The sequence below is a fragment of the Salmo salar genome, chromosome 20 (assembly GCF_965601325.2).
Source record: "Salmo salar chromosome 20, fSalSal1, whole genome shotgun sequence".
Classification (NCBI taxonomy): Eukaryota; Metazoa; Chordata; class Actinopteri; order Salmoniformes; family Salmonidae; genus Salmo; species Salmo salar.
This window is the reverse complement of record NC_138310.1, coordinates 68,081,144-68,103,547: the sequence shown is the minus strand read 5'-3', so window position 1 is coordinate 68,103,547 and position 22,404 is coordinate 68,081,144. Positions and strand designations below refer to the sequence as shown.

The following is a 22,404-nucleotide window of genomic DNA, read 5'->3' as shown; positions in this document are numbered from 1 at the left end:
GGGGGAGAGGTGGTATGGTTTGCGGCGAATAATAAAGGTATATTCTAAAAAAGGCATACATGTATGTATGCATATATAAGTGTAAACAGTTGAAGTAAGACGTTTACATACACTTAGGTTGAAGTCATTTTCTACCACTCCACACATTTTTTGTTATTAACAAACTATAGTTTTGGTAAGTCGGTTAGGACAACTACTTTGTGCATGACACAAGTAATATTTCCAACAATTGTTTACAGACAGATTATTTCACTTATAATTCAATGTATCACAATTCCAGTGGGTCAGAAGTTTACATACACTAAGTTGACTGTGCCTTGAAGCAGCTTGGAAAATTCCCTGAAAATGATGTTATGGCTTTAGAAGCTTCTGATAGGCTAACTGAAATAATTAGAGACCTAATTGTAGACCTCCACATGTTTGGTTCATCCTTGGGAGCAATTTACACATTTCCTGAAGGTACCACGTTCATCTATACAAACAATAGTACTCAAGAATAAACACCATGGGACCACGCAGCTATCATAGCGCTCAGGAAGGAGACGCGTTCTGTCTCCTAGAGATGAACGTACTTTGCAAATCAATCCCAGAAAAACAGCAGAGGACCTTGTGAAGACGCGGGAGGAAACAGGTACAAAAGTATCTATATCCTCAGTAAAATGAGTCCTATATCGACATAACCTGAAAGGCCGCTCAGCGAGGAAAAATCCAATGCTCCAAAACCCGCCATAAAAAAAGCCAGACTACGGTTTGCAACTGCACATGGGGACAAAGATCATAGTTTCTGGAGAAATGTCCTCTGGTCTGATGAAACAAGAATAGAACTGTTTGGCCATAATGAACATCGTTATGTTTGGAGGAAAAAAGGGGGAGGCTTGCAAGCCAAAGAACACCATCCCAACCGTGAAGCACGGGGGTGACAGCATCATGTTGTGGGTGTGCTTTGCTGCAGGAGGGACTGGTGAATTTCACAAAATAGATGGCATCATGAGGCAGGAAAATGATGTGGATATCAGTGGCGGTTCTAGACCATTTCAACTGGGGGGCCAAGCTGGGGCCAGTTGTACTGTTAGAGGGGCCAGTTACATTAGACGTTATTGTTGTCATATCGTTTTCTTCACTGCATTGCAGGCATTAGCAGGCAAAAGATCATGTTCATAATCATTAGTGTTTCGCGTTGCCACTGTCTAATAATGGATGTAAAAAAATAAGGATTGCAAAAATTTATAGAAAAATTCTTTCATACTCCACATTTAGGGGGGCCACAAGGGGGTCCAACATTTTTGTCACAGGGGCACTGCCCCCCCTTCCCCCCCCCCCCCCCTCTTAAGGACAACAAAGTCAAGGTATTGGAGTGGCCATCACAAAGCCAGGCCCTCATTCTTTAGAAGATTTGTGGGCAGAACTGAAAAAGTGTGTGTGAGCAAGGAGGCCTACAAACCTGACTCAGTTGCACCATCTCTGTCAGGAGGAATGGGCCAAAATTCACCCAACTTACTGTGGAAAGCTTGTGGAAGGCTACCTGAAGTGTTTGACCCAAGTTAACCAATTTAAAGTCAATGCTACCAAATACTAATTGAGTGTATGTAAACTTCTGACCCACTGGGAATGTGATGAAAGAAATAAAAGCTGAAATAAATCATTCTCTCTACTATTATTCTGACATTACATATTCTTAAAATAAAGTGGTGATTCTAACTGACCTAAGACGGGGAATTTTTACTAGGATTTAATGTAAGGAATTGTGAATAACTGAGTTTAAATGTATTTGGCTTAGGTGTATGTAAACTTTCGACTTCAACTGTATACGTATATGGGTATGTGTATGTATGTATATGGATATTGTACGTATATTTACGACAAAAATAATGGGGGATTGGAAATTATGCAGACAATTACATTGATGGAATCAACATCTATCTGCAATATTAAAGCTGATCCACCCCCTAAAGTAAGATTAGAAAACTTAGGCATGAGATGCCAGCAACAAACGCTGACACTACACATCCAAGTATAACTGATGAAATTATGAAAGACAGTCATTGTAATATTGAATTCTGTAATGTGAGTGTGGAAGAGGTGAAGCAATTCTTGTTGTCTATCAACTATGACAAGCCACCGGGGTCTGACAACTTGGATGGAAAATTACTCAGGATAATAGTGGACAATATTGCCACTCATATTTGCCCATCTTCAATCTAAGCCTAATAGAAAGTGTGTGCCCTCAGGCCTGGAGGGAAGCAAAAGTAATTCTGCTACCCAAAAATAGTAACCCCCGTTACTTGCTCAAATAGCCTAACAATCAGCCTGTTACCAACCCTTAGCAAACTTTAGAAAAAAATTGTGTTTGACCGGATACAATGCTATTTCACTGTAAACAAATTGACAAAAGACTTTCAGCACACTTGTAGGGAAGGACATACAACAAGCACGGCACTTACAACAAGCACGTCCGGTTTGGGGGAGGGTTTAAAAAAATATTTAACTAGGCAAGTGTCTACTCTTGCACTGAGATGCAGTGCCTTAGACCGCTGCACCACTCGGGTAGGACGTCATTGTAAATTTGAATTTCTTCTTAACTAACTTGCCTAGTTAAATAAAGGTAAAAAATATATTTAAAAAATACGCAAATACACAAATGACTGATGATTGGCTGAGAGTAATTGATGATAAATATATTGTGAGAGATGTTTTGTTAGACTTCTGTGCTGCTTTTGACATTATCGGTCACAGTCTACTGTTAGCTAACGCCTCTGTCCCGAAGCAAGCGCCAGCTAGCTTTGAGCTAGCCTCGAGCTAGGCCCATATCCCAACTAATTCTAGGGCTACAATAGCTTCTTTGCCAATTGGCCTGGATCCTTTATTGTCGACACGGAGCCCCGCCGATCCATCATGACAGGACTGCCAACGTGATCGCCCGATGTGGTCTCAACAGGCTATTCTGTTACGATATCGCCGCAGAACCATCTACTAGCCCCGGCCCATTAGCTTTTTCTGAATGCTGTGTCCCCTGCTTGCCCAGCGTAGTAGTGACTACCGTACAGCACCCTGACTCACCTATTGCTACTTTTTTGACCCTATGATCACTCGGCTACACAGCTGATGCCCCCTGTACTGTTTCAATAACACGGTACCTCATTTTGTTTACCTGTCGACCCCAGCCTCGAACTCAGGTCCTGTATGTATCTAACTGACCCGCTCTGCCCTTTCATCGCAATTTACACGTTGTTGTCTTAGCTCTCCTGATCAACACCGGTGATTGCTTTATGCCTCTCTCTAATGTCAATATGCCTTGTCTACTGCTGTCTTAGCTAGTTTTTATTGATTTATTTCACTGTAGAGCCCTCAGTCCCACTCAACATGCCTTAGATAGCTCTTTCGTCCCACCCCACACACATATGGAGACCTCATCTACATGAATTGATATTCTCCAGAGACTAAACCTCTCTCATTGTCACACAACGCATAGGTTTACATCCACTGTACTCACATCCTACCATACCCTTGTCTGTACATTATGCCTTGAATCTATTCTACCACACCCAGAAATCTGCTCCTTTTATTCTCTGTCCCCAACGCACTAGACAACCAGTTCTTATAGCATTTAGCCTTAACCTTACCCTACTCCTCCTCTGTTCCTCTGGTGATGTAGAAGTTAACCCAGGCCCTGTAGCCCCCAGTTCCACTCCCATTCCCCAGGCGCTATCATTTGTTGACTTCTGTAACCGTAAAAGCCTTGGTTTCATGCATGTTAACATCAGTAACCTACTCCCTAAGTTTGTTTTTTTCACTGCTTTAGCACACTCCGCCAACCCTAATGTCCTAGCCGTGTCTGATTCCTGGTTTAGGAAGGCCACCAAAAATTCTGAAATTACCATCCCCAACTATAACATTTTCTGCCAAGATAGAACTGCCAAAGGGTGTGGAGTTGCAATCTACTGCAGAGACAGCCTGCAGAGTTCTGTCATGCTATCCAGGTCTGTGCCCAAACAGTTCAAGCTTCTACTTTTAAAAATCCACCTTTCCAGAAATAAGTCTCTCACTGTTGCCGCTTGTTACAGACCCCCCTCAGCCCCCAGCTGCGCCCTGGACACCATATGTGAATTCATTGCCCCCCATTTATCTTCAGAGTTTGTGCTGTTAGGTGACCTAAACTGGGATATGCTTAAAACCCCGGCCGTCCTACAATCTAAGCTAGATGCCCTTAATCTCACCCAAACTGTTACGGAACCTACCAGGTACAACCCCAAATCCGTAAACTCGGTTTCTCTCATAGATATCATCCTGACCAACCTGCCCTCTTAATACACCTCTACTGTCTTCAACCAGGATCTCAGCGATCACTCCCTCATTGCCTGCTTCGGTAATGGGTCCGTGGTCAAACGACCACCCCTCATCACAGGCAAACGCTCCCTAAAACACTTCAGCGAGAAGGCCTTTCTAATCGACCTGGCCCGGGTATCCTGGAAAGATATTGACCTCATTCCGTCAGTAGAGGATGCCTGGTTATTCTTTAAAAGTGCTTTCCTCACCATCTTAAATAAGCATGCCCCATTCAAAAAATGTAGAGCCAGGAACAGATGTAGCCCTTGGTTCATTCCAGACCTGATGGCCCTTGACCAGCACAAAAACATCCTGTGGTGTTCTGCATTAGCATTGAATAGCAGCCGCAACATGCAACTTTTCAGGGAAGTTAGGAACCAATATACACACGCAGTTAGGAAAGCAATGGCTAGCTTTTTCAAACAGAAATTTGCATCTTGTAGCACAAACTCCCAAAAGTTCTGGGACACTGTAAAGTCCATGGAGAATAAGAGCACCTCCTCCCAACTGCCTACTCCACTGAGGCTAGGAAACACTGTCACCACCGATAAATCCACGATAATCGAGAATTTCAATAAGCATTTTTCTACGGCTGGCCATGCATTCCATTTGGCTACCACTACCCCGGTCAACAGGTCTGCACCCCCCACAGCAACTTGCCCAAGCCTCCCCCATTTCTCCTTCACCCAAATGCAGATAGCTGATGTTCTGAAAGAGCTACAAAATATGGACCCCTACAAATCAGCTGGGCTAGACAATCTGGACCCTCTCTTTCTAAAATTATCCAGCGCAATTGTTGCAACCCCTATTACTAGCCTGTTCAACCTCTCTTTCGTATTGTCTGAGATCCCCAAAGATTGGAAAGCTGCCGCAGTCATCCCCCTCTTTATAGGGGGAGACACTCTAGACCCAAACTGTTAAAGACCTATATCTATCCTACCCTGCCTTTCTAAGGTCTTCGAAAGCCAAGTTAACAAACAGATCACCGACCATTTCGAAACCCATTGTACCTTCTCTGCTATGCAATCTGGTTTCCGAGCTGGTCATGGGTGCACCTCAGCCACGCTCAAGGTCCTAAACAATATCATAACCACCATTGACATAAGACAATACTGTGCAGCCCTATTCATCGACCTGGCAAAGGCTTTCGACTCTGTCAATCACCGTATTCTTATCAGCAGACTCAACAGACTTGGTTTCTCAAATGACTGCCTCGCCTGGTTCACCAACTACTTCTCAGATAGAGTTCAGTGTGTCAAATTGGAGGGCATGTTGTCTGGACCTCTGGCAGTCTCTATGGGGGTGCCACAGGGTTAAATTCTCGGGCCAACTCTTTTCTCTGTATACATCAATGATGTCGCTCTTGTGGCTGGTGATTCTCTGATCCACCTCTACGCAGACGACACCATTCTGTATACTTCTGGCCCTTCTTTGGACACTGTGTTAACTAACCTCCAGACGAGCTTCAATGCCATACAACTTTCCTTCCATGGCCTCCAACTGCTCTTAAATGCAAGTACAACTAAATGCATGCTCTTCAACCGATCGCTGCCAGCACATGCCCGCCGCCTAACATCACTACTCTGGACGGTTCTGACTTAGAATATGTGGAAAACTACAAATACCTAGGTGTCTGGTTAGACTGTAAACTCTCCTTCCAGACTCATAATAAGCATCTCCAATCCAAAATTAAATCTAGAATCGGCTTCCTATTTCGCAACAAAGCATCCCTCACTCATGCTGCCAAACATACCCTTGTAAAACTGACTATCCTACCAATCCTTGACTTTGGTGATGTCATTTACAAAATAGCCTCCAACACTCTACTCAGCAAATTGGATGCAGTCTATCACAGTGTCATCCGTTTCGTCACCAAAGCCCCATATACTACCCACCACTGCGACCTGTATGCTCTTGTTGGCTGGCCCTGGCTTTATATTTGTCGCCAAACCCACTGGCTCCAGGTCATCTATAAGTCTTTGCTAGGTAAAGCCCCCACTTATCTCAGCTCACTGGTCACCATAGCAGCACCCTCCCGAGCACGTGTCCAGCAGGTATATTTCATTGGTCACCCCCAAAGCCAATTCCTTCTTTGGCCGCCTTTCCTTCCAGTTCTCTGCTGCCAATGACTGGAACGAATTGCAAAAATCACTGAAGCTGGAGACTCATATCTCCCTCACTAAATTTAAGCTTCAGCTGTCAGAGCAGCTCACAGATCACTGCACCTGTACATAGCCCATCTGTAAATAGCCCATCCAACTACCTCATCCCCATATTGTTATTTTTTTTCTTCTCCTTTGCACCCCAGTATCTCTACTTGCACATTCATCTTCTGCACATCTATCACTCCAGTGTTTATTTTCTAAATTATAATTATTTCACCCCTGCGGCCTATTTATTGCCTTACCTCCCTAATCTTACTTCATTTGCACACACTGTATATAGACCTTTCTATTGTGTTATTGACTGTACGTTTGTTTTTTCCATGTGTAACTCTGTGTTGTTGTTTGTGTCGCACTGCTTTGCTTTATCTTGGCCAGGTCGCAGTTGTAAATGAGAACTTGTTCTCAACTGGTCTACCTGGTTAAATAAAAAAAATGTAAAACGTCTGCTGCTGTAAAAACGTGTGTTTTATGGCTTTACACCCCCTAATATATTGTGGAAAAAGAGTTACCTGTCTAAGAGAACACAGAGGGTCTTCTTTAATGGAAGCCTCTCCAACATAATCCAGGTAGAATCAGGAATTCCCCATGGCAGCTGTCTCGGCCCCTTAATTCTTTCAATTTTTACTAATGACATGCCACTGGCCTTGAGTAAAGCCAGTGTGTCTATGTATGCAGATGACTCAACACTATACACGTCAGCTACAACAGAAAGTGTTATCACTGCAACAGAGCTGCAGTTACAGTAGTTTCAGAATGGGTGGCAAGGAATAAGTTAGTCCTAAACTTTTTTTAAACTTAAAGCATTGTATTTGGGACAAATCATTTACTAAACCCTACACCTCAACTAAATCTGGTAATAAATAATGTGGAAATTTAGCAAATTGAGGTGACTAAACTGCTTGGACTAACCCTGGATTGTAAACTGTCATGGTCAAAACATATTGATACAACTGTAGCTAAAATGGGGAGAAGTCTCTCTGCCTTTTTAACAACACTATCAACAAAGCAGGTTCTACGGGCACTAGTTTTGTCGCACCTGGACTACTGTTCAGTTGTGTGGTCAGGTGTCACAAAGAGAGGCCTCGGAAAATTACAATTGGCTCAGAACAGGGCAGCACAGCTGGCCCTTAAATGTACATGGATAGCTAAAATTAATAATATGCATGTAAATGTCTTATGGCTCAAAGTGGAGGAGAGATTGATTCATCACTACTTTTGTAAGAAGTGTTGACATGCTGAATGCACCGAGGTGTCAGTTTAAACTACTAGCAAACAGCTCGAACACCCATGCATACCCCACAAGACATGTCACCAAAGGACTCTTCACAATCCCCAAGTCAAGAACAGACTATGGGAGGCATACAGTACTTCATTGAGCCATGGCTACATGGAACTCTATTCCACATCAGGCAACTGAAGCAAGCAGTAGAATCAGATAAAAAAACATACAAAAATACACCTTGGGGACTGTGAAGAGACACACACAGGCAGAGATACACATACACATGATAAGACATGCACTCTACACACACGTACACATGGATGTTGTATTGTAAAAACAGTGTCTTCGGAAGGTATTCACACCCCTTGACTTTTTCCACATTTTGTTTCGTTACAGCCTTATTCAAAAATTGATTTAATTGTTTATTGCTCAGTTTGGCCGGGGGGCCAACTCTAGGAAGAGTCTTAATGGTTCCCAACATCCTCAATTTAAGAATGATGGAGGCCTCTGTTTTCTTGGGGACCTTTAATGCTGCAGACATTTTTTGGTGCCCTTCCCCAGATCTGTGTCTCGACACAGTCCTGTCTCCACAAAATGTGGAAAAAGTCAAGGGGTCTGAATTCTTTCCGAAGTGTTATGAAATGTAATGTCATGTAATATTTTTTATTGTATGTAACTGTCTTAATGTTGCTGGACCCCAGGAAGAGTAGCTGCTGGCTTAGCAGGAATTAATGGGGATCCTTAATAAATACAAATACAAAAAATAGTGTGAATAATTTGGAACCCACTATATATTTGATTAGTCATATGATTTATGGATATGCACTCAGAGAGAACTCCCCTCTAGTGTTCATGCTGCCCTCTTTCGCAGCAGAGGTTTGTTCGATTTCATCAAGCAAAGTTAAATCAAGGACTTGATTGTATTAAAAGCAATCTACATATAAAGCTAGAAATGGAAAAGACTTGGACAATTGCCACAGTAGACGTTAAGAGGCAGTAGCCCATTTGAATTGAAGCAGCAGACGTAGAGAAGGAGAGAGGGGCCATGCTCGTGGCTGCCGTGTTCCATTAGTGATATCAGACAACCTTTGAGTCGCCCCACGATGTTCAGAGATGGGGCTTATACTGCTGAAAGGCCATAGTTTTTTTTATCACTCAGACTCACAGTGTTTGATGAGGACTTTTGGCCCTCCATTACTTTACATACTTCACAGGCTATCCCTATGGCCCTTTCATCAATGCTGGACTTAATTGAAAAATAGCTTGCCGTACTTGAAATGTTTTATGTGAACATAAAGGGGGACCGAAGTGGAGGACACACCATTTGCCGTCCAGAGATGAAAAGCGATTCAAATCAAATCAAAGTTTATTTGTCACGTGTGCCAAATACAACAGGTGTAGACATTAAAGTGAAATGAATACTTACAGGCTCCAACCAACAGTGCATTTTTTAAGTAAAAAAAAAGGTATTCGGTGAACAATAGATACATAAAAAAATACAAACAACAGTAAAAAAGACAGTGAAAAATAACAGTAGCGAGGCTATATACAGAAGCGAGACTATAACAGTAGCGAAGCTATATACAGGCAACGGTTAGTCGGGTTGATTGAGGTAGATTAAAATGCATCTTCAAAAATAATTCTATACCTTTAGTTACATTTAATTGCTGTTTATTGAATTAACATAATCTATGTGTTTGCTATTTTAAGATCATTTTTAATTGTGTCTAACTCAGTGTTTGTTAATTATTGTAATTATAATGGAGTGCTTTGCGGGAAAATCACTGTCTCAATTAATCCTTATTTGCAAATTGCCAATTACTGAAAAACTCATTATCAAGAGTTGCACTATTTGATTTGATTTCCTGTGTTTTTCTGCTCTTTAATGTCTCCAATGAAAATGTAAAACAAGTATAGGTAGTGTGTTTCCGCACCTGTAAAAATATCTCACAACATAAGTTACTATAGGGGGAATATGCTGGTCTATTTGGTAAATTAAAATGGCAAGCAAGTTTCTGCAACAGCCCTAGATTACTATAAGGTTGTTACAGGGGTCTTTTCTAATTGGTCGTCTGTCTCTGGTCTGGGTCCATACAGATTTGCCACTTGTCAATCTGTCAGTGGAGCCTCAGCCCATTCTGGAAGGAAACCTTGTCAAGTTCCACTGCTCAGCCAAGGCTAACCCACCCGTCACACTGTACAGGTAAGATTACCTACCTATACATTCATACCTTCTCTCTCTCTCTCTGTCTCTCTCGCTCTCTCTCTCGATAGTCTATATCAGATTATTTTCACTCTGAACTTGGTTCCTTGGTAAGACTTTGAACGTGCTGTCTCAGAACTTTACTATAAACTCCATTACTAGTCTCTCAATGACAAATGTATTATATCAAATTATATGTGAGCCAGACATAATGCATTATGCAATGCCCCATAATGAGAAAGAAAAACGCTGACAAAAACTTCATATGAAATACAAAGGTCTTGTCTGATTAATGTTGCTTGTAGCTAATAACTTCTCACATTAAGTCAAATGTGGCACTTCACTATTGATGGTATTAATCACTGTCAGAGAATTCTTATGATGCCGTGACACTATTAAATCTCTTGTTGATTTGGAAAATATTCACAGAAAAACATACAGAGAAAAATCTAATGACAAACGTCTGTTGAAATTCATTCCTAGTCATGTACTTAGAAACTAATGAATGCATTGACTTGCTTAGCTTTTGTTTTGAGATACTATTGTCTATATCCCCTGAACATAGATACATTACCTTGAGTGTGAGAAGAGCTGGCATTGTGTTGTATCTGATGAGGATGCCAGGGTTACAAGGCATCATGTTAAAAGGGTGACATGAGTGTCAGAGTACTGCAGCAGGGCCAATGGACATTTGAGTGGAAGGAGTGAGTTGATCTTCTGAATCTACGCTGAACCCATGTCATGCTTTTTCTCAATCCTTTTTGGATTCTGCCTGACAACTGCAAGCACACACTGAGAGACTTGATTTGGAACACGGAGTTCTTCTATTCTCACAAGAAACGTTTCCTTTCCTCTCAGAGAGAATTGGGGATAAAGAAGAAATTCTCATGAAACTTGGTCCTTGAAGAGGTGTAATGCCAAGGTGATTTGTCAAGACATGCTTTTCTGAGAGGGTTTTAAAACCAAGGGAAGAATAAGTGGAACAAAATCAATAGCGAAGGGAATTGCCCAGCCGACACTGAGTCTGAAGCAGTATTGGGAAATGAAATGGATCTACAACACACTCACAGGTGGCAAAACAGAGACGTTCCTTTGATGGATTCTGCCCTTTTAAAAAACAGATATCAAGGCAAACAAGACTTGTGTTTGATTGTGCAGGTATACACCAAAGGCAGGTCTTCTGCTACAATCACCGTGGAACTCAGTCTCTATTGTAGTGGGACCCGGATCAATGTTCCACTAACAGGGCCTGGGTCCTTAGGAGCCTTGGTGGGTCAGATTACTTTTCCTTTAGTCTAGGAAACCAATGGATAATGTAATGAAAAAGGAGGGAGGTTGAACTTCAGGCTGAAATAGGCACTCTCTAGAAGGGTTTCACTAGTGTTAGGATCCAATACCACTTTGAGTTGAGTCCTCTGCACGTCTGAACCCACACTTCACTGCTGTTCACTGGACTGTTCACTGGACTATATCATTTATTTTCAATATGCAACTGTGCAGATTCATTTACGATTCATTTTAGCACACATTCTTAGAAATAACCATTTGTTATTTTATCTCCAGCCTCCCTCAGTCTACATGTGGGAGTGTTGCACTGTTCCTGTCTCCACTGGGGAGTTGATTGAGGAGAACCCTCCTTGTCCCCCGAAGAGCGTTACAGCGGTGCAGAGTAGGGAGCTAGTGGTGCGGTGTGGCTGTTAGTCAGCTCTAATACACCCTGTCTCTGGAGATCAGATATGGCACAAGGACAGGGCAGCCCTTAGAGTGATGGCCTCTCTTCTAACCTCCAGAGTGCCATCCATCCTCAGCACACCACTCTGCCATCCTCCACTTCAATAAGCACTTCACACACATACAGAGCCACGGTAGCAGAGGAAGAGTCAATGACATGGTGATTTCTATTCTCTATGATCTGCTGTGATTGGCCGCTCTATGAATGTTGCTTAACAAAGCGAATGGAAATACGTCTCTAGTCTACAGATATCTCTCAGGCAGAGCCAGAACCCTTACTCCTGGGAGGAGAGAACATGTGTCTCAGGGATAGTGGAGAGTAGAGGATAGGGAGTAACCTAACGTAGCAGGCAAAGAAAGATGCCTGAGCGGAGTTCCCATTTACGTTTTTCAGGGAAAACAGAAGTTAGGTTGAAAATACTGTATCTCTGAAAACCGGATGTTAGCGTTTTCTAGCGACTCATAGACTAGATAGGGAGGGATTATTATGGTTGCCCCTCCTCCTTCCATTATGTAATGAAGATCCCTTAACAGCTCTATTGTTTTACAATTCCTCAATTCACATCAACACACTCAGACAAAAACACGAACTTACTTCCAACAGTATTCCAACCTAACGTAGCAGGCAAAGAAAGATGCCTGAGCGGAGTTCCCATTTACGTTTTTCAGGGAAAACAGAAGTTAGGTTGAAAATACTGTATCTCTGAAAACCGGATGTTAGCGTTTTCTAGCGATTCATAGACTATCGCTAGAAAACACTAACATCCGTTTTTCAGAGATACAGTATTTTCAACCTAACTTCGTGTTTTTGTCTGAGTGTGTTGATGTGAATTGAGGAATTGTAAAACAATAGAGCTGTTAAGGGATCTTCATTACATAATGGAAGGAGGAGGGGCAACCATAATACATCAACATCATATTCAACGTCCTGGTGATAAAGATACAAAGCTTTTTTTTCACTGCTCCAAGAAGCGGCACTCCAGAGAGGGACACAACAGAAGAGGAGTTTCAGCTCTCTCACCTGCACACTCTACCACGCGACAACAAACACATCCCTCTTCACGCCAAGAAAACACCATCCCCAATTCTCTCCCCAGTTAAACAATTATGATGTTGTTGCTACTTAGATTTTTTTTGTCAGTTCTACCATCTACCTTTTCCTCGTCTGTGTCTCTGAGGTGGCTAATGAAGAGGTTTACCATCATAGCGCTTTCCGTCACATTATCTGTGGGCATTGCCACTGTTTGTTTTTCCACGACCGTGCTTCCCCTGTGACTCGCTTTGTGCCACCCAGTGCATCCAGCCAACGAGAATAGCGAGAGCGAGAAAAAAACGAAGTAGCAGGCAGAGCAAATTAAATCCATCTTGTCTGTTCCGCTGGCATAAACACTTTGGCTGTACACAATATTTTGACTGGTACCATGCCACTAATGACAGTAATGTTTTAAAGGAAGGTACAAAAGCGATATTCTACGATGCTGTTATTTCATTGCCAGACAAACAGACTTCCTGGTTTTATTTGAATTGTGAGGCACCAAACTGACAGTCTCATCATCTTTGCTCATGTCCCCTACCTCATGGCAGACAGTATATTGGAATGTCATTCACAATGTGTTGAAACTATAGAGAATGTTTTGTTCTCTCTTCTAATATTGGGCCTTTTGTCATATTATGTCAAATCAAGAGACATTTCTGTATTATTTGTTTTACACATTTTATTCAAAGAACATCAGGGTGCGATTTGATCAATACATCATTATGAAAGTGTCTATTTTCCATTGAAATAAGTATTTTTATATATTCAACATTATGAAAATGCAAATGAGCAACATAATCTGTGCTGTGATGTACATAACCATGCTGATAATAATAGTAATGTATTCTATATGTTAATAACATAGCTAGATGTTTAATTTAATACAATTCAGTTTGACCATTCTCGTCCCCTTAATCAGTGGGAGAGAACAAGGTTGGGTTTTCACTGTTCTTTCCCTTGTAAACACAGATTTCACTGATATTGCCATGCACACACACACACACACACAAACACACACACAGATACACAAACACCCTGAGGCACACACCTGACTTGCACCTCATTGTGTGACCTACATCCCTGAATAGGTCCGGGTGGTAAGTGAGCTGTTGAGTAAGTTCTCGCTGGCCCCTCTGCCCTCCCAGAGGAGATGCAGGTGTCTGATGGATGCAGAGCTGGCTATGTTTAGACTCTATTGGATGGGGACCAGCACACCAGCCGAGCTTTCACACTCCCTGCAGGCACTAGCATTCTGTCTCTGCTCTCTCTGCACTGTGGACCTCCCAGTCCTGGCAGCCTCACACTACATTTGGGAGAGACCTGCTGGCCAAACTTCTGTGCTTAACTCACTGTAACTCCTCCAGTACTCTATCAACCCTACACTCTCAGTCACAGCCTGTGGAGAGTCATTCATCATCAGACACTGAGATTCAGAGGGCATTGATGATCACTGTCATCATCAGCGCATTTATTGACATCTAATATTCATAGACAGTGTGTTGTCATTATCAAAGTCATTATCATAATACTTAATTCAATATTTTGTGTACAGAATTGTTTTCTTGAGGGACTACACACACAGAATGTTTGCTTTGTGTAGATTACCGTAACGTATTCATATATTTTCTCGAATCCAGCACATTCTCCTCCTGGATCAGTTATGAAAGGAAGGGACAGACGAGCCAAGCACACCCATATGCCCTAATTGTAATATTTTTGGAAACACAGGTACCACTGTGCATATTAAGCTGACAGTGATCTCAGTGGCTTCATTTTGCACGCAGTGAACTAGCTCCTATAGTGTGGAAACATAGTCTCCTCAGCAGCAAAATGAGCAGTAGAGAAAAATCTACTGGAGCCAATTAGAAAGCTGCTTCACTTGCTGAATGAATGAGGTAATCTATTCTCATTTAAATTATACTATTCCAGTCAAGCATAGACCAAGGCTTCACTCATAGATAACAAACAAGTCCCCTATCCCTGGAATACTGCACAGTGTACCCTGTAATCTTGGGTGAGAAAATAGATCCATGTTTTGTGACAGTTAGAAGTTGAAAGGTTATCTTCGCCCACAAGAGCATGCAAATACATCTCTTTCTGGGGAAGGGGAGAGGATTAAGAGTATACAGAGTTGAATGTCCCAAAATACCTTTTAAACGTGACCGAGAAGCAGCCCCAAGCATCCACTCATGCACTGGCTCACTTTAATAAATGGTCCCTGTCTCACACAGAAACAGGGAATCATCCAGTATGGCATGCCGAACAAGACAGAAGCAGTGAAATCAGGAGGCATCGCTCCAACACAAACGGATGTTCTTCATGCAATCCTGTGTCGATGTATTACCATCAGGTGCCTATATGCATACAGTACGTGTCAGCCGGCATCGTCAGGGTGACTTTACCATACAGTACGTGTCAGCCGGCATCGTCAGGGTGACTCTACCATACAGTACGTGTCAGTCGGCATCGTCAGGGGGACTCTACCATACAGTACGTGTCAGCCGGCATCGTCAGGGGGACTCTACCATACAGTACGTGTCAGTCGGCATCGTCAGGGGGACTCAACCATACAGTACGTGTCAGCCTGCATCGTCAGGGTGACTCTACCATACAGTACGTGTCAGTCGGCATTGTCAGGGGGGGACTCTACCATACAGTACGTGTCAGCCTGCATCGTCAGGGGGGGACTCTACCATACAGTACGTGTCAGCCGGCATCGTCAGGGGGACTCTACCATACAGTACGTGTCAGCCTGCATCGTCAGGGGGACTCTACCATACAGTACGTGTCAGCCGGCATCGTCAGGAGGGGACTCTACCATACAGTACGTGTCAGCCGGCATCGTCAGGGGGACTCTACCATACAGTACGTGTCAGCCTGCATCGTCAGGGGGACTCTACCATACAGTACGTGTCAGCCGGCATCGTCAGGGGGACTCTACCATACAGTACGTGTCAGTCGGCATCGTCAGGGGGACTCTACCATACAGTACGTGTCAGCCGGCATCGTCAGGGGGGACTCTACCATACAGTACGTGTCAGCCGGCATCGTCAGGGGGACTCTACCATACAGTACGTGTCAGTCGGCATCGTCAGGGGGGACTCTACCATACAGTACGTGTCAGTCGGCATCGTCAGGGGGACTCTACCATACAGTACGTGTCAGTCGGCATCGTCAGGGGGGACTCTACCATACAGTACGTGTCAGTCGGCATCGTCAGGGGGGACTCTACCATACAGTACGTGTCAGTCGGCATCGTCAGGGGGACTCTACCATACAGTACGTGTCAGTCGGCATCGTCAGGGGGACTCTACCATACAGTACGTGTCAGCCGGCATCGTCAGGGGGACTCTACCATACAGTACGTGTCAGCCGGCATCGTCAGGGGGACTCTACCATACAGTACGTGTCAGTCGGCATCGTCAGGGGGACTCTACCATACAGTACGTGTCAGCCGGCATCGTCAGGGGGACTCTACCATACAGTACGTGTCAGTCGGCATCGTCAGGGGGACTCTACCATACAGTACGTGTCAGTCGGCATCGTCAGGGGGACTCTACCATACAGTACGTGTCAGTCGGCATCGTCAGGGGGGACTCTACCATACAGTACGTGTCAGCCTGCATCGTCAGGGGGGACTCTACCATACAGTACGTGTCAGTCGGCATCGTCAGGGGGACTCTACCATACAGTACGTGTCAGCCTGCATCGTCAGGGGGACTCTACCATACAGTACGTGTCAGTCGGCATCGTCAGGGGGACTCTACCATACAGTACGTGTCAGCCGGCATCGTCAGGGGGACTCTACCATACAGTACGTGTCAGTCGGCATCGTCAGGGGGGACTCTACCATACAGTACGTGTCAGTCGGCATCGTCAGGGGGACTCTACCATACAGTACGTGTCAGCCGGCATCGTCAGGGGGACTCTACCATACAGTACGTGTCAGCCGGCATCGTCAGGGGGACTCTACCATACAGTACGTGTCAGTCGGCATCGTCAGGGGGGACTCTACCATACAGTACGTGTCAGTCGGCATCGTCAGGGGGACTCTACCATACAGTACGTGTCAGTCGGCATCGTCAGGGGGGACTCTACCATACAGTACGTGTCAGTCGGCATCGTCAGGGGGGACTCTACCATACAGTACGTGTCAGTCGGCATCGTCAGGGGGGACTCTACCATACAGTACGTGTCAGTCGGCATCGTCAGGGGGACTCTACCATACAGTACGTGTCAGCCTGCATCGTCAGGGGGACTCTACCATACAGTACGTGTCAGCCGGCATCGTCAGGGGGACTCTACCATACAGTACGTGTCAGTCGGCATCGTCAGGGGGACTCTACCATACCGTACGTGTCAGCCTGCATCGTCAGGGGGGACTCTACCATACAGTACGTGTCAGTCGGCATCGTCAGGGGGACTCTACCATACAGTACGTGTCAGCCGGCATCGTCAGGGGGACTCTACCATACAGTACGTGTCAGTCGGCATCGTCAGGGGGACTCTACCATACAGTACGTGTCAGCCGGCATCGTCAGGGGGACTCTACCATACAGTACGTGTCAGCCGGCATCGTCAGGGGGACTCTACCATACAGTACGTGTCAGCCTGCATCGTCAGGGGGACTCTACCATACAGTACGTGTCAGTCGGCATCGTCAGGGGGACTCTACCATACAGTACGTGTCAGCCTGCATCGTCAGGGGGACTCTACCATACAGTACGTGTCAGCCGGCATCGTCAGGGGGACTCTACCATACAGTACGTGTCAGTCGGCATCGTCAGGGGGACTCTACCATACAGTACGTGTCAGCCGGCATCGTCAGGGGGGACTCTACCATACAGTACGTGTCAGTCGGCATCGTCAGGGGGGACTCTACCATACAGTACGTGTCAGCCTGCATCGTCAGGGGGGACTCTACCATACAGTACGTGTCAGTCGGCATCGTCAGGGGGACTCTACCATACAGTACGTGTCAGCCGGCATCGTCAGGGGGACTCTACCATACAGTACGTGTCAGTCGGCATCGTCAGGGGGGACTCTACCATACAGTACGTGTCAGCCGGCATCGTCAGGGGGGACTCTACCATACAGTACGTGTCAGTCGGCATCGTCAGGGGGGACTCTACCATACAGTACGTGTCAGTCGGCATCGTCAGGGGGGACTCTACCATACAGTACGTGTCAGCCGGCATCGTCAGGGGGGACTCTACCATACAGTACGTGTCAGTCGGCATCGTCAGGGGGACTCTACCATACAGTACGTGTCAGCCGGCATCGTCAGGGGGACTCTACCATACAGTACGTGTCAGCCTGCATCGTCAGGGGGACTCTACCATACAGTACGTGTCAGCCTGCATCGTCAGGGGGACTCTACCATACAGTACGTGTCAGCCGCATCGTCAGGGGGACTCTACCATACAGTACGTGTCAGTCGGCATCGTCAGGGGGACTCTACCATACAGTACGTGTCAGTCGCCATCGTCAGGGGGGGACTCTACCATACAGTACGTGTCAGCCTGCATCGTCAGGGGGACTCTACCATACAGTACGTGTCAGCCTGCATCGTCAGGGGGGACTCTACCATACAGTACGTGTCAGTCGGCATCGTCAGGGGGACTCTACCATACAGTACGTGTCAGCCTGCATCGTCAGGGGGACTCTACCATACAGTACGTGTCAGCCGGCATCGTCAGGGGGACTCTACCATACAGTACGTGTCAGCCTGCATCGTCAGGGGGACTCTACCATACAGTACGTGTCAGTCGGCATCGTCAGGGGGGACTCTACCATACAGTACGTGTCAGTCGGCATCGTCAGGGGGACTCTACCATACAGTACGTGTCAGTCGGCATCGTCAGGGGGGACTCTACCATACAGTACGTGTCAGCCGGCATCGTCAGGGGGACTCTACCATACAGTACGTGTCAGTCGGCATCGTCAGGGGGACTCTACCATACAGTACGTGTCAGCCGGCATCGTCAGGGGGACTCTACCATACAGTACGTGTCAGCCTGCATCGTCAGGGGGACTCTACCATACAGTACGTGTCAGTCGGCATCGTCAGGGGGACTCTACCATACAGTACGTGTCAGCCTGCATCGTCAGGGGGACTCTACCATACAGTACGTGTCAGCCTGCATCGTCAGGGGGACTCTACCATACAGTACGTGTCAGTCGGCATCGTCAGGGGGACTCTACCATACAGTACGTGTCAGCCGGCATCGTCAGGGGGGACTCTACCATACAGTACGTGTCAGTCGGCATCGTCAGGGGGACTCTACCATACAGTACGTGTCAGCCTGCATCGTCAGGGGGACTCTACCATACAGTACGTGTCAGCCGGCATCGTCAGGGGGACTCTACCATACAGTACGTGTCAGCCAGCATCGTCAGGGGGACTCTACCATACAGTACGTGTCAGTCGGCATCGTCAGGGGGGACTCTACCATACAGTACGTGTCAGCCTGCATCGTCAGGGGGGACTCTACCATACAGTACGTGTCAGCCTGCATCGTCAGGGGGACTCTACCATACAGTACGTGTCAGTCGGCATCGTCAGGGGGGGACTCTACCATACAGTACGTGTCAGCCGGCATCGTCAGGGGGACTCTACCATACAGTACGTGTCAGCCGGCATCGTCAGGGGGACTCTACCATACAGTACGTGTCAGCCTGCATCGTCAGGGGGGACTCTACCATACAGTACGTGTCAGTCGGCATCGTCAGGGGGACTCTACCATACAGTACGTGTCAGCCGGCATCATCAGGGGGACTCTACCATACAGTACGTGTCAGTCGGCATCGTCAGGGGGGACTCTACCATACAGTACGTGTCAGTCGGCATCGTCAGGGGGACTCTACCATACAGTACGTGTCAGTCGGCATCGTCAGGGGGGACTCTACCATACAGTACGTGTCAGTCGGCATCGTCAGGGGGACTCTACCATACAGTACGTGTCAGTCGGCATCGTCAAGGGGACTCTACCATACAGTACGTGTCAGCCGGCATCGTCAGGGGGACTCTACCATACAGTACGTGTCAGCCAGCATCGTCAGGGGGACTCTACCATACAGTACGTGTCAGTCTGCATCGTCAGGGGGACTCTACCATACAGTACGTGTCAGCCGGCATCGTCAGGGGGACTCTACCATACAGTACGTGTCAGCCGGCATCGTCAGGGGGACTCTACCATACAGTACGTGTCAGTCGGCATCGTCAGGGGGACTCTACCATACAGTACGTGTCAGTCTGCATCGTCAGGGGGGACTCTACCATACAGTACGTGTCAGCCGGCATCGTCAGGGGGACTCTACCATACAGTACGTGTCAGTCGGCATCGTCAGGGGGACTCTACCATACAGTACGTGTCAGCCTGCATCGTCAGGGGGACTCTACCATACAGTACGTGTCAGCCTGCATCGTCAGGGGGACTCTACCATACAGTACATGTCAGTCGGCATCGTCAGGGGGGGGACTACGTGTCAGCCGGCATCGTCAGGGGGACTCTACCATACAGTACGTGTCAGCCGGCATCGTCAGGGGGACTCTACCATACAGTACGTGTCAGTCGGCATCGTCAGGGGGGACTCTACCATACAGTACGTGTCAGTCGGCATCGTCAGGGGGACTCTACCATACAGTACGTGTCAGTCGGCATCGTCAGGGGGGACTCTACCATACAGTACGTGTCAGTCGGCATCGTCAGGGGGACTCTACCATACAGTACGTGTCAGTCGGCATCGTCAGGGGGGACTCTACCATACAGTACGTGTCAGTCGGCATCGTCAGGGGGACTCTACCATACAGTACGTGTCAGCCGGCATCGTCAGGGGGACTCTACCATACAGTACGTGTCAGCCGGCATCGTCAGGGGGACTCTACCATACAGTACGTGTCAGTCGGCATCGTCAGGGGGACTCTACCATACAGTACGTGTCAGCCTGCATCGTCAGGGGGACTCTACCATACAGTACGTGTCAGCCGGCATCGTCAGGGGGGGACTCTACACATACAGTACGTGTCAGCCGGCATCGTCAGGGGGGGCTCTACCATACAGTACGTGTCAGTCGGCATCGTCAGGGGGGACTCTACCATACAGTACGTGTCAGCCTGCATCGTCAGGGGGGACTCTACCATACAGTACGTGTCAGTCGGCATCGTCAGGGGGGGACTACGTGTCAGCCGGCATCGTCAGGGGGGACTCTACCATACAGTACGTGTCAGTCGGCATCGTCAGGGGGGACTCTACCATACAGTACGTGTCAGCCTGCATCGTCAGGGGGGACACTACCATACAGTACGTGTCAGCCTGCATCGTCAGGGGGGACTCTACCATACAGTACGTGTCAGTCGGCATCGTCAGGGGGGGACTCTACCATACAGTACGTGTCAGCCTGCATCGTCAAGGTGACTCTACAATACAGTACGTGTTAGCCGACATCGTCAGGGGGTTTCTACCATACAGTACGTGTCAGCCTGCATCGTCAGGGTGACTCTACCATACAGTACGTGTCAGCCTGCATCGTCAGGGTGACTCTACCATACAGTACGTGTCAGCCTGCATCATCAGGGGGACTCTACCATACAGTACGTGTCAGTCGGCATCGTCAGGGGGACTCTACCATACAGTACGTGTCAGTCGCCATCGTCAGGGGGGACTCTACCATACAGTACGTGTCAGCCTGCATCGTCAGGGGGACTCTCCCATACAGTACGTGTCAGTCGGCATCGTCAGGGGGACTCTACCATACAGTACGTGTCAGCCGGCATCGTCAGGGGGACTCTACCATACAGTACGTGTCAGTCGGCATCGTCAGGGGGACTCTACCATACAGTACGTGTCAGCCTGCATCGTCAGGGGGACTCTACCATACAGTACGTGTCAGCCGGCATCGTCAGGGGGACTCTACCATACAGTACGTGTCAGCCAGCATCGTCAGGGCGACTCTACCATACAGTACGTGTCAGTCGGCATCGTCAGGGGGATACTCTACCATACAGTACGTGTCAGCCTGCATCGTCAGGGGGGACTCTACCATACAGTACGTGTCAGTCGGCATCGTCAGGGGGACTCTACCATACAGTACGTGTCAGTCGGCATCGTCAGGGGGACTCTACCATACAGTACGTGTCAGTCGGCATCGTCAGGGGGACTCTACCATACAGTACGTGTCAGTCGGCATCGTCAGGGGGACTCTACCATACAGTACGTGTCAGTCGGCATCGTCAGGGGGACTCTACCATACAGTACGTGTCAGCCGGCATCGTCAGGGGGACTCTACCATACAGTACGTGTCAGCCTGCATCGTCAGGGGGACTCTACCATACAGTACGTGTCAGCCTGCATCGTCAGGGGGACTCTACCATACAGTACGTGTCAGTCGGCATCGTCAGGGGGGACTCTACAATACAGTACGTGTCAGTCGGCATCGTCAGGGGGACTCTACCATACAGTACATGTCAGCCAGCATCGTCAGGGGGACTCTACCATACAGTACGTGTCAGTCTGCATCGTCAGGGGGACTCTACCATACAGTACATGTCAGCCAGCATCGTCAGGGGGACTCTACCATACAGTACGTGTCAGTCGGCATCGTCAGGGGGACTCTACCATACCGTACGTGTCAGCCTGCATCGTCAGGGTGACTCTACCATACAGTACGTGTCAGCCTGCATCGTCAGGGGGACTCTACCATACAGTACATGTCAGTCGGCATC

General features: G+C 47.0%; 1 protein-coding gene across 4 annotated transcripts in view; it reads left to right on the top strand.

The window, feature by feature from the left end:
* Nucleotides 1-22,404, top strand: part of LOC106581099 (kin of IRRE-like protein 3) — a 331,788-nt gene that overhangs the window by 199,177 nt on the left and 110,207 nt on the right. For all 4 annotated transcript variants that reach the window (XM_014162832.3, XM_045703859.2, XM_045703858.2 and 1 more), the window contains exon 6: nt 9,808-9,913. In XM_014162832.3, coding sequence (XP_014018307.1) covers nt 9,808-9,913 — 106 coding nt within the window. The remainder of the gene's footprint in view (nt 1-9,807; nt 9,914-22,404) is intronic.